Source organism: Bos taurus, chromosome 29 (assembly GCF_002263795.3).
Source record: "Bos taurus isolate L1 Dominette 01449 registration number 42190680 breed Hereford chromosome 29, ARS-UCD2.0, whole genome shotgun sequence".
Classification (NCBI taxonomy): Eukaryota; Metazoa; Chordata; class Mammalia; order Artiodactyla; family Bovidae; genus Bos; species Bos taurus.
The window spans coordinates 26,394,657-26,408,481 of record NC_037356.1 but is presented as its reverse complement, the minus strand read 5'-3'; the positions used below and the strand labels follow the sequence as shown (position 1 = coordinate 26,408,481).

General features: G+C 42.0%; 1 protein-coding gene across 8 annotated transcripts in view; it reads right to left on the bottom strand.

Annotated features, from left to right (window-relative positions):
* Positions 1 to 8,943: 8,943 nt before the first annotated feature.
* Positions 8,944 to 13,825, bottom strand: part of HPS5 (HPS5 biogenesis of lysosomal organelles complex 2 subunit 2) — a 43,552-nt gene continuing 38,670 nt past the window's right edge. For 7 of the 8 annotated variants that reach the window (XM_015461165.3, XM_024987057.2, XM_010820871.4 and 4 more), the window contains 2 exons: positions 12,029 to 12,299; positions 8,944 to 10,448 (listed from right to left, as the gene is read on the bottom strand). In XM_015461165.3, the coding sequence (XP_015316651.1) occupies positions 10,388 to 10,448; positions 12,029 to 12,299 (332 nt within the window). In that variant the 3' untranslated portion in view covers positions 8,944 to 10,387. The remainder of the gene's footprint in view (positions 10,449 to 12,028; positions 12,300 to 13,825) is intronic. The other variant, NM_001206136.2, reaches the window with a different exon arrangement.

Genomic DNA, 13,825 nt, shown 5'->3' with positions numbered 1-13,825 from the left:
AAAACATAAAACAAGCAATATTGTAAGAAATTAAAAATAAATTTAAAAATAAAGTTTTTTAAAATGATCCACATCAAACAAAATTTTTTTAAAAAATAAAGAGAATTTTATTTGAGCCAACATGAAGATTACAACTCAGGAGACAGTCTTTCAGAAAGTTCTGAGGGGAATTCCCTGGCGGTTCAGTGGTTAGGACTCTACCCTTTCACCACTGAGGGCACAGGTTCGAACCCTGGTCAGGGAACTAGTAACGTCCAGTAAGCTTTGGGATGTGGCCAAAAATAAACAATTTAAAAAAAAAAAGCCCTGAAGACTGTTCCACAGGTAACAGGTCAAAGCAGTTATATGTTTTTGAGACAAAGAGTTATACATCAAAGTATCACACCGACAGTTGACATAGTCCAACAAATGAGTAATGCGTCATTGTGACTCCTTACAGGATCAAGGAAGGAAGGCTTAACTCCTAAGGAGTTACCTTGCTGGTGCCAGGAGGAAATTGCTTTTTTTTTTTTTTCTTTTTTGGCAAGCAGGCATTCCTGTGTCTTTTAAGGGAATCTAGTTAATGTAACACAGACTCACAGTGTACACTAAAGGGGAGAGGATAGTAGTTCAAAAGGCAAAGAAAATTTTACGTTAAATTTTTTTCTTGTCCTGCCTTAAAATAATTTTTTTCATCAGTTTTAAATACCAAGCTCAAGGATTGGGGATTTGGATTTGGAAAGCAGAGGGGAGCTACGAAAGTTTCCAGTTGGGAAGGGGTTGAAGGCTATGCCTCAGAGGATAAGGATTCTGACAGAGAGTCTCCAATGAACTTCCCATGAGACCCAAAGAACCAGTCACTCTGAGGGGCCGAGGTTTATCTACCAACTAGGATAACCTGAACAATGTGGGGATAGGAGACAAGTTGAAGGAGGTTAAACTAGGCCTTAGGTCTACAAGTCCAGGTCGGGGGCAGGATTCCCACATCTGTATTTGTTAACAAGACCGGCGATGATTCTAATGTGTGGCAAGTCTGTGAATCACCTGAGTGACACTGAAGGTTGGTTCCATTGTGATGTGCTGGGACCACGTGGTGGTGGTAGGGGGCAAGGCAGTGTTTAGAAGCGTTAGAGAAAACCACAGGACCCAGATAGTGCCACTGGTGCTAAAGCCCACAGAACTGAGACTGTAATAATCAACCAAGTTGCAATTTCAACCCTCCCCAGAAATGTAATCTTAACCAGTGGAACTTTGTGGTCAGAGGTAATCTGCCAGTGGGCCTTCTCCATTCATCCCATCTCACCACCTCCACCCCCAAGAGATAATATGCTTAAGTCTTAATGGTCCCTTTTCCACAAAAAGATATCCTGATCGACAAATAATTCTTTCTTTTCTTTTGCTAATAACTCCCTTGTCTCACCCTTCTTTCTATAAAAGCCCTCCCCTTCGTATACCCATTCAGAGCACTCTTCTAGTTATTAGATGGGATGCTGCCTGATCATGAGTCATTGAATAAAGCAATTAGACCTTTAAATTCACTGTTCAATTTTGTTTTTTAACAGAAGCGAAGGAAGTTCCCTAAAGACTGATGTGATTGTCTCAGTAAGAAGTAACGACAATGTGGACTGGTGGCAACAGAGAATAGAAAAATAAGTAACTGTTGGAAACAATCACCAATGTTGAATTGAGGGAATTTACCTAGTAACTGAAAGTGAGGGTTGAGGAAGGGGGAAGAGACAAGATAACAAGATTTTGAGCCTTGATCAGGGCAGTGACAAATTATATACAGACAAGGAAATTATTCCAATTTTGGGCTTCCTGTTCTTGTCCATTCATGAAAATCAATTACACAGGTCTGATCATTACTGGGTAAAATGATATTCCAAATATTTCAAATAAGAGCTAGTATTTATTACCGAGACACAGGCACTACGTTCTGCATTTTGTAGGTAGTTTTGCTTTACACTTATTATCTCATTTAATCCTCCGTTACCTAAGGCAGGGCTACTATTAACCCCATTTCACAGATAAGGAAACTGAAACCTGCAGAAACAAAGCAACTTACCTGAGGTCAATAAGAAAAAGAGCAGACACTCAAAGCCAGTCTGCCTCAGAAACTGCCAACTACAAATTGGCACTTGTCAATTGCTTCTACAAGGATTAAATCATGAACTGAAGGAATTCAGGGTAGAGACCAAGAATGAAACACTCCAGTGACCTGGGAAAAACTGACTGAACAAGTCTTCAGATAGCTATTTTCAGAAGACTTTATGAGCTCAATCCTTGCCTCTCCTCTGCTGCTGCTGCTGCTAAGTTGCTTCAGTCGTGTCCAACTCTCTGCGATCCCACACAGGGCAGCCCACCAGGCTCCCCTGTCCCTGGGATTCTCCAAGCAAGAACACTGGAGTGGGTTGCCATTTCCTTCTCCAATGCATGAAAGTGAAAAGTGAAAGGGAAGTTGCTCAGTCATGTCCAACTCTTAGCGACCCCATGGACTGCAGCCCACCAGGTTCCTCCGTCCATGGGATTTTCCAGGCAAGAGTACTGGAATGGGGTGCCATTGCCTTATCCGTGCCTCTCCTCTAGAAGAGCACTAAAATCATTAACAGTGACATCTGTTCCTCCTGACCAGTAGCAAGGTTCTGCCAAAATGTGTGCTTGGCTGCAAGCACCCTCCTTCACTAAAGTCATTTGTAACACTCCTCACTCCTACCTCTTTGGAACAGTTTCTTAGAGCTATCTGAAATGCCATCTCCCAGATTATAGCGTTGTAGCCACGTGTTCCGGGAAACAAACTCACTCAGAAGGACAATGCAGATAGTGGAGTGCAGTTTATTACACCAGTGGGCCCAACGCAGAGTCTCCTCTTAATCAAGGACCCCGACCAACATTTGTGAAAATCTTTTATACCCCATGTGTACCCACCAGTGTCTGAACCCACCACTCCAAATTCCTTGAGACTTACATAAACAAAGGAAGGGTAAATACAATCCCAATAACCCCATCATTCACGTGTTATGTGTTCAAACAGTTAAACAATTGGCCAATAATCAATAAGCCCGAGGTTACACTCCGATAGGTACAGAAAAATTTATGGCCTGTCCAGAGGGGGTCTTATCCTTCTGTTGTTGTTCCCATAGGCACTAAACACAGAGTTCAGAGTCCATTGGAGAGGTGGCCAAGCATGATCAGCATGAACAGGCCTAAGATGGAGTCCAGGCCCTGTGAATTCTCTATTCAATAGTTCTCATTTTGCCTCAAATAAAACAACTCACAACTGTCACATTGTGCTTTTCCCCACAATGGACAAAGCCAGGCTAGCAGCCACTATGCTACCCTGAAGCTCTGTTAAACCACCAGTCAGGCCTGGGTGCAGGCCTAAAAGTGAGACAAGCACAGGGCAAGTGAAAGACTACAAGTTGTACTTGCAAACACTGCCTAATATCCAAGTAGACTGTTCAAATATAAATGTTTAACTGAATGGGATTTTTGCCAGCTGAACTGATTGTAGCTGTATTGGGTTACTTGACATGTGAGTCTGTAAAGAGTGAAAACCCTCCTATTACTGTCAGATTTTGTCATTACACAGTGACCATGCAAAAGATGGTCTAGAGGAAATCCCAGGAGGAGGAAACTGCCTGAGCTGGCACAACTGTGCAATCATTTATGACACATCTTTCTAGGGCACATTACATCTATCCTCATTTATCAAAAGGGTACAGAGAATTTTCTAGCATTAAAGGAAAAAAAATTTCACCCGAATTTATTTTCCAAGGAAAACAAGCAAAAATCCCATTCAGTTGGTAAGGGACAGGGAGGCTTGGCATGCTGCAGTCCATGGGGTCACAAAGTCAGACAGGACAGAGTGACTTAATTGATAGGAAATCTATTATATTTGGTCTTCATCACCTTGCCTGGGCACAGAGTTCCTAAAACCCTTGGAATTTCCAAAGTGACAGGTGTCTTTTTGATGTTAATAAGGTGACTTTCGACCACACCTAAGGATGCGGGCTGGCTGACAGTGCAGCCAACCCCCCGTGATTAAAGGGCTGGAACTTCCAGTCCTGACACTGGCCACTGAACTCAACCTCCAGCCCGTATCCCAAGACTGCTGCTGTTTTATCTACAGCTTCTGCTTGGTGAACATGTAGCCTTCCATCTGCAGTGGCACTGGGAGAGGGCACGGAAATTCCTTGCCCCTTCCCCATACCATCCCCTCCATCCAGCTATTCCTGAGTTATAGGCTTTTATAATAAATTGATAAATCTACGTAAGTAAAATGTATCTCTGGAGATCTGCAAGCCACTCTAGCAAATTAATAGAACCCAAGGAGTGGATCATGGGAATCTCTGGTTTATAGCCAACTGGTCAGAAACACAGGCACACATGGGCAATATAGTGGGTTCAGTCCCCAGACCACAGCAATAAAGCAAGTCACATGAATTTTTAGTTTTCCAGTGCATAGAAAAGTTATATTTATATTCTACAATAGTCTATTAAGCATGCAATAGCATTGTCTTAAAATTCAGTGTATAAGCCTTAATTTAAGAATACTTTATTGCTAAAGAAGTGCTAACCATTATCTCAGCCTTCAGCAAGTTGTAACTTTTTTCCTGGGAGAGGGTCTTGCCTCCATGTTGATGGTAGCTCACTGATCAAGGTGGTGTTTCCTAAAGCTGGGGGTCACTGTGGTGATTTCTTAAAGTAAGACAACACTGGAGTTTGCCACATCATTGACTCTTCCTTCTCTTCCTCTCACAAATGACTTATCTGTAGCATGCAATACTTTATAGTATTTTACCCATAGTAAGAGTTCTTTCAAAATTAGTCAATTTTCTCTCAACCCTGCCAATGCTTTGTCAACGAAGTTTATGTGGTATCTTAAATCTGTTGTCAACAATCTTCCCAGCATCTTCACCAGTAGATTCCATCTCAAGAACTCATTTTCTTTGCTTATCCAAAAGAAGATAAACTCTCTTCATCCATTAAAAGTTTTATCATGTGATTACAGCAATTCAATCATATCTTCAGGATCCACTTTTAATTCTAGTTTTCTTGCTCTTTGCACCACATGTGCAATTACTCCCTCCAGTGAAGTCTTGAACCCCTCAGTCACCGATGAGGGTTGGAACAAACTTCTTCCAAATTCCTATCAATGTTAGTATGTTGACCTGTTACCATGAATCATGAATGTTCTTAATGGCATCTAGAATGGTGAATTCTTTCCAGGTTTTCAATTTACTTTGCCCAGATCCATCAAAGGAATCATAATATATGGCAGCTATAATCTTACAAAATGTACTTCTTAAGAAATAATATTTTTAAGTTGAAATTATTCCTTCATCCATGGACTGCAGAACCAATGTGTTAGCAGGCATAAAAACGTTAATCTTGTTTTGTATCTCTATCTTGGGCAATGAAGTACATTGTCAGTGAGCAGTAATACCTTGAAAAGAATCTTTTTTTCTGAGCAGTAGGTCTCAACAGTGAGCTTAAAATATTCATTAAACCATGTTGTAAATACTTGTGCTTTCATCCAGATTTTGTGGTTCCACTTACAGAGCACAGGCAGAGTAGATTCAGCCTAACTCTTAAGGCCCCAGGATGTTCACCATGGTAAATAAGCATTGGCTTCAATTCAGTCACTATCTGCATTAGCCCCTAACAGGAGAGTAAGCCTGTCCTTTGAAATTTGAAACCAGACACTGACTTTGCCTCTCTAGCTAGATGAAAAGTACTAGATGGCATTCTTTTCAAATGCTGTTCCATCAACACTGAAAATCTGTTATTTAGTGTAGCCACCTTCATTAATGATCTTAGATCTTCTGGACAACTTGCTGCAGCTTCTACATCAACACTTGCTGCTTCACCTTCAGTTCAGTCGCTCAGTCGTGTCCGACTCTTTGCGACCCCATGAATCCCAGCACTCCAGGCCTCCCTGTCCATCACCAACTCCCAGAGTTCACTCAGACTCACGTCCATTGAGTCAGTGATGCCATCCAGCCATCTCGTCCTCTGTCGTCCCCTTCTCCTCCTGCCCTCAATCCCTCCCAGCATCAGAGTCTTTTCCAATGAGTCAACTCTTCACATGAGGTGGCCAAAGTACTGGAGTTTCACCTTCAGCATCATTCCCTCCAAAGAAATCCCAGGGCCGATCTCCTTCAGAATGGACTGGTTGGATCTCCTTGCAGTCCAAGGGACTCTCAAGAGTCTTCTCCAACACCACAGTTCAAAAGCATCAATTCTTCGACACTCAGCCTTCTTCACAGTCCAACTCTCACATCCATACATGATCACAGGAAAAACCATAGCCTTGACTAGACGGACCTTTGTTGGCAAAGTAATGTCTCTGCTTTTGAATATGCTATCTAGGTTGGTCATAACTTTCCTTCCAAGGAGTAAGCGTCTTTTAATTTCATGGCTGCAGTCACCATCTGCAGTGATTTTGGAGCCCAAAAAAATAAAGTCTGACACTGTTTCCACTGTTTACCCATCTATTTCCCATGAAGTGATGGGACTGGATGCCATGATCTTCGTTTTCTGAATGTTGAGCTTTAAGCCAACTTTTTCACTCTCCTCTTTCACTTTCATCAAGAGGCTTCTGAGTTCCTCTTCACTTTCTGCCATAAGGGTGGTGTCATCTGCATATCTGAGGTGATTGATATTTCTCCCAGCAATCTTGATTCCAGCCTGTGTTTCTTCCAGTCCAGCATTGCTCATGATGTACTCTGCATATAAGTTAAATAACCAGGGTGACAATATACAGCCTTGACGTACTCCTTTTCCTATTTGGAACCAGTCTGTTGTTCCATGTCCAGTTCTAACTGTTGCTTCCTGACCTGCATGCAGATGATTCTCAAAAGACAGATCAGGTGGTCTGGTATTCCCATCTCTTTCAGAGTTTTCCACAGTTTATTGTGATCCACACAGTCAAAGGCTTTGGCATAGTCAATAAAGCAGAAATAGATGTTTTTCTGGAATTCTCTTGCTTTTTCCATGATCCAGCGGATGTTGGCAATTTGATCTCTGGTTCCTCTGCCTTTTCTAAAACCAGCTTGAACATCAGGAAGTTCATGGTTCACGTATTGCTGAAGCCTGGCTTGGATAATTGTGAGCATTATTTTACTAGCATGTAAGATGAGTGCAATTGTGTGGTAGTTTGAGCATTGTTTGGCATTGCTTTTCTTTGGGACTGGAATGAAAACTGACCTTTTCTAGTCCTGTGGCCACTGCTGAGTTTTCCAAATTTGCTGGCATATCGAGTGCAGCACTTTCACAGCATCATCTTTCTGGATTTGAAATAGCTCAACTGGAATTCCATCACCTCCACTAGCTTTGTTTGTAGTGATGTTTTCTAAGGCCCACTTGACTTCACATTCCAGGATGTCTGGCTCTAGGTCAGTGATCACACCATTCTGATTATCTGGGTTGCGAAGATCTTTTTTGTATAGTTCTTCTGTGTATTCCTGCCACCTCTTCTTAATATCTTCTGCTTCTGTTAGGTCCATACCATTTCTGTCCTTTATTGAGCCCATCTTTACATGAAATGTTCCCTTGGTATCTCTAATTTTCTTGAAGAGATCTCTAGTCTTTCCCATTCTGTTGTTTTCCTCTATTTCTTTGCATTGATCACTGAGGAAGGCTTTCCTATCTCTTCTTACCATTCTTTGGAACTCTGCATTCAGATACTTATATCTTTCCTTTTCTCCTTTGCATTTCACTTCTCTTCTTTTCACAGCTATTTGTAAGGCCTCCCCAGACAGCCATTTTGCTTTTTTGCATTTCTTTTCCATGGGGATGGTCTTGATCCCTGTCTCCTGTACAATGTCACGAACCTCATTCCATAGTTCATCAGGCACTCTATCTATCAGATCTAGGCCCTTAAATCTATTCCTCACTTCCACTGTATAATAAGAGATTTGATTTAAGTCATACCTGAATGGTCTAGTGATTTTCCCTACTTTCTTCAATTTAAGTCTGAATTTGGTAATAAGGAGTTCATGATGTGAGCCACAGTCAGCTCCCGGTCTTGTTTTTGTTGACTGTATAGAGCTTCTCCATCTTAGGCTACAAAGAACATAATCAATCTAATCTCGGTGTTGACCATCTGGTGATGTCCATGTGTAGAGTCTTCTCTTGTGTTGTTGGAAGAGGGTGTTTGCTATGACCAGTGCATTTTCTTGGCAAAACTCTATTAGTCTTTGCCCTGCTTCATTCTGTATTCCAAGGCCAAATTTGCCTGTTACTCCAGGTGTTTATTGACTTCCTACTTCTGCATTCCAGTCCCCTATAATGAAAAGGACATCTTTATTGGGTGTTAGTTCTAGAAGGTCTTGTAGGTCTTCATAGAACATAAAGACAACTTCTTTCCTTAACCTTCATGGACCAACCTCTGCCAGCTTCAAATATTTCTTCTGCAGCTTCCTCATCTCTCTCAGCCTTGCTGTGGATTACGCTCTGGCTAAAGAGAATGCTCTGGTTGGTTTGAGCTTGTATCTAGACTACTAAAAATTTATCCATATCAGCAACAAGACTGTTTCACTTTTTTCTCATTCTTGTATTCATCAGAGTAGTATTTTTAATTTCCATCGCATACTTTTCCTTCACATTCACAATTTGGCTGTTTGATACAACAGGCCTAGCTTTCAGCCTACTCCAGCTTTCAGCATGCTTTCCTCACTTAGTTTAATCATTTCTACCTTTTGATTTAAAGTGAGATGTGTAACTAGTTCTTCCTTTCGCTTGAATACTGAAGAGGCCACTATAAGGTTATTAATTGGCCTATTACTGTGTGTCAGTCAATGGGAAGGCCTGAAGAAAGGGAAAGAGAAGGGGAATAATCGGTTGAAACAGTCATAACACACATTTCTCAATTAAGTTCACTGCCTTACGTGGGTGCAGCGACGCCACAAAACATGTACAGCAGTAATGATGAAGATTACTGACAAAGATCTCCATGACAAGTAAGTGGAAAACTCTGTATTTCATAAGAATCACAAAAATGTGACAGAGACACAAAGTGAGGAAATGCTGTTGGAAAACTGTACTGATGGACTTATTCAACGCAGGGCTGCCACAAATCTCCAATTTGTTTAAAAAAAAAAAAGAACAGTATCTGCAAAGAACAACAAAACAAAGTGCAATAAAAAGAGGGACGCTCGTACAGTTAACAACCTGGACCCGTGACTGGCATCTTAAGTGCTGGCAGATTTGTGGAAATGAGCCCTTAACCTGCAGAATTCACTGCCATCTCTGGATTGACTTTCTAATGAATGGAAAGGACACTCAGCTGGTACTGGAGAATTCCTTGGTGTGGGGAAACACACAACACACACACACCCTGCCACATACTGGTGACCAAAACCGTTAGGATTTCCTAACAGGAAGGAACCAACTCTCTAAACTGTTGTGTCTCTAGTTTTCTGGCTGTGTTATAAATGAAAAAAAAAAGAAGTGAATCATTCAATGTATCCAACATTTTGCCTATTCCACGCTGAGTTTACACCACACCTTCCTGCAAATTACACACAATAAACCTCATGTCTACATTCTAGTCAAATAACATTTTAAATCAGATTTTACATTTATTATTAATAAAACATGCCGTGTTAGTATACAGAAGCCTGAAAATGGTAGTCTAGTACTTGGCTTAAATAATACAAGCACCTGCTGCAGTCTTTATCAAGACTCAACCTGCCTGTATCATGGTCCTTAAAAAACAAATTTTACAAGTGCATGATTCCTTTGGGCTACTTAGGAAAGACTGGAGTAAAACATCTCTAGTAATCAATTAGTTTTATATAGGTTCAATTAGAAAATATCAAGCACTAGAAAAAAATATATTCTAAATTAGCTCAACTTAAATATTCATTTTCATTTTTACATTTAATTTGAATCTTCAGTGTTTCACTTATTTTATGTGTTAATTACATTCTACCAGGTTTTACTTTGGTAATTTCTCAAGTATCCCAGAGAAGGTAAGAAAGGAATTAAATTTCTATCAACTACATTGTATGTCTTCATATGACCAGGTTGAGAAACTTTTGCTCCCTGCATAGCAGTCATGACAGGAAAAGAATTCTCCCAGTCCACCAACAAGGAACCAATAATTCTATTGTCCAGCATAAGGGCTGCACAGCTGGGGATATTCACATTCTGCTTCCTTCCAGAGCATTTTGTTTTAGCAAACAAGGACTGATTCCTTTCAAAATTCAACTTTGGTTGAAAAACACTGAGGTCACAAATAGAGCCACAAATGCAGAGGTAACAGACAGGGATGACGATGCTCCCAAAAAGGCGCTGGATCTCCGGTGGGGCCTTTCCTTCAAGAACAAATGTGTTCAGGAGGCTCAGGAGCACAACTCAGTCTTTCTAAACATGTCGGGACACCCTGCTTCGTCTTCTTCAGCTAGGCCTGTTGAGACCACAGAAACCGATCACATTTTTCGAGCATGCTTTGTATCAAGGCTCTGAAATCCCAAAAAAAAGAAACAAGCAAATTTAGTTGTCATTGTTCATTCTTTTCAGAAGTAAAGGATTCAATAAGCTGACTGACTCTGTGCATCAAAAGACAAAACTAACAGAGTGAAAAGGCGTCCTATGAATATGACACCTTCTCCTATACAATAGGGGAAAATATTTGCAAATCATATATCTCAGAGGTTAATATCCACAATATGTAAAGAACTCATATGACCAAAAAAAAAAAAAAAAAAAAATGCAATTTAAAAATGGGCAAAAAACTTGAACAGGTATTTTTCCAAAGATGACATTCAAATGGCCAACAAGCATATGAAAAGGTGTTCAATACCACTAATCACTATCATCTCATGCCCATTAGGGTAGCTAACTACCAAAAAGTAATAGTAATAACTAGTGTTGGCAGGGATGTGGAGTAACAGGAACCCCTGTGCACCACTGGTGGAAATGCAGAATGGTGCGGGATCCATGGAAATTAGTACAGGAGTGTCTCAAAAAATTAAAAACAGAAGTACCATCTGATCCAGCAACTCCACACCTGGGTATGCACCCAGAAGAACTGAAAGCAGGGTCTCAAAGAGAGATTTGTATCCTCATGTTCACAGCAGCATTACTCAAAATAGCAAGAGGCAGAAGCAACCCAAGTGGCTATCAAGAGATGAGCGGATAAACAAAATGTGGTTATATACACATAACGAAATATTACTCAGTCCCAGGAAAAAAGGAAACTGTCAAATGCTGCAACACAGTTAAGGACAGTATGCTAAGTGAAATAAGCCAGCCACAAAAAGACACACAAATAGGACCACAAATGCAGAGGTAACAGACCCTGTCTGTTACCTCTGCATTTGTGATCCCAGACAGAAAGAACAGTGCTTGCCAGGGAGGGGGCAGAGGGAGGAGGGGGGAATCGTGGGGACAGAGTTTCAGTTCTGTAAGATGAAAAAGTTCTGGAAATTAACTGCACAATGACACGAATATACTTAACATGACTGAACCAACTACTTAAAAATGGTCATGTTATCTGTATTTTACCACAATTTTTAAAAATAAAATTTTTTTTTTAAAAAACTGACTGAGATGATTAGGTGGGTGTATGTGTGTGTGTGTGTGTGAGTCACTCAGTCGTGTCCGAATCTTTTCGACCCCATGGACTGTAGCCCACCAGGCTCCTCTGTCCATGGGATTCTCCAGGCAAGAATACTGGAGTGGATTGCCATTCCCTTCTCCAGGGGATCATCCCAACCCAGGGATCAAACCCCGGTCTCCTGCATTACAGGTATTAGGTATGTGGTACAAATAGTATTCTTAAAGAACTGAGTATACATCATATTTGGGTATTCACATAGACCTACAAGTGTCTTGGTCACGACTATGAACAAAGTATTACTTTAGCCTCGTCCCTTAATCGCCTAAATCAACAGAGTAGTCTCTGTCCCCCCATCTGTGAGGGGTTGGGAATATGTGATCTATACAGTCCCGTCCCCCTCTGAACATCTGTGGGATTCTACACTCCCCAAGTGCTTGTGGACAGGGCAGGACGAAGGCAGGACAGACAGCCATTAATTACCTCTGCCTTTTCTCGGCAATTCTCAGGATATCGCAGGTTCTGGTAAACCTCTCTGACAGGTCCAGGGTCAAACCACATTCCTGGAGCAGTGACCAGGCCCGGTCTGGGCCCATGGCCTTAGCTAATAGGAGGGCCACGTTCTCCACAGTGATAGGGGAAGGCCCATCGCTGAAGTTTCCATCTGGTGACTGCTGGGGGGCTGGCTTTGTGCTTGTGTTCTGCACCAGATGTAGGAGAAGCTTCCATTCTTCCACAGTTTCTGGGATCCAACCTATGCAAATACACAGAAACAATGTGGGCTCTGAGCACTCTGCCTGCATACAGGAGAAACCATTCGGAAAAATGTTTCATACCAAACATAAAAATATTAAAAGAACATAATCTCACCATTCCAACACAAAGCTGTTTTCTGAATATTTGTTGAATAAATAGCTCAAGACAAGGAGAAGCCATGAAATTAGCCTCTACATTCTTTCATTTGCTCACGCAGTAATAACCCAGGGTACACTCCATGCTGCTGCTGCTGCTGCTGCGTCACTTCAGTCATGTCCGACTCTGTGCGACCCCATAGACGGCAGCCCACCAGACTTCCCCGCCCCTGGGATTCTCCAGGCAAGAACACTGGAGTGGGTTGCCATTTCCTTCTCCAATGCATGAAAGTGAAAAGTGAAAGTCAAGTCTCTCAGTCGTGCCCAACTCTTAGCAACCCCATGGACTACAGCCTACCAGGCTCCTCTGTCCATGGATTTTCCAGGCAAGAGTACTGGACACTTCATGCTAGGCACTGAATATGAATGTGAAAGACAGACGTGATGAGTCCTGCACTGCTGTGGAGCTCATGGTCTAGTAAAGGAGAAAGAACTTAGTAAACACGTAAACAAATCTATGTTTATAAATTGTGCTAAGTGCTTGCTATAAAGGAAAAGACCAAAGAGCCATTCGAGAGGCTGGCAAGTTTTGGACAGTTTTTTTTCTTTTTCTTTTTTCTTGAGGATCAGAGGAGGGTTCTATGAGAGTGACATTTAAGCAAAGAGCTGAAAGATGAGACAAGTTCACCACGTGTGTGCATGTGACCTGTATGCATGTGACATACATGCATGGAAGGTGTCAGGAAGGAGGGGCGAAAGAGCTTACGTTTCTGATCAAGGAAATATGGAAGATGACACAGGAAGAAACCAGGTGATTTCAAGGAACTCAAAGGTGGAAGTGAGGATTGAGAATGAGATGACAGGGCCAGGCCATAAGAGACCAGCTTAAGAATCTAGACTTCAAGTCAAGTGTAAGGAGTTTCAAGGAGGAGCGCCACATAACCCAATTTTTCTTTACAAGAACCATTCTGAGCTTCAGTAACATGGTAGAGTGAAAAGCTACCTTAGTCTCCCCCATTCATCCAACATGTTTCATGTTTCAACCAGTAAAACATTCACAACGCCCCAAAGGAGGTACCTGCGTCCAACACACCGAGACACTGGAGAATTTCCCACACAAATGCACAACTACAGGTGGTGAACTGGAACACATAGACGGGGCAGGACCAAGGGAACAATAGAGACGGTGCCCACAGTGCCCAGACCTCCAGCCCCAGCGAGGCTGATAGGAGCAGGGGAGGCGGTGCACATGGCTCCAGTCACCCCCCGCCAAAGCTGCAAAGCCCAGGAATCTTATGACACTGGACATGGCTACTCTTCCCTACTCCCTGCTTCCTCCACAACAACAGTGGAACCTGCCACTCAAGGGATCCTGAACAGGAGGTGCACCAGGCGGCTATGCCAGCAACACTGGCAGAAGTAAGGTATC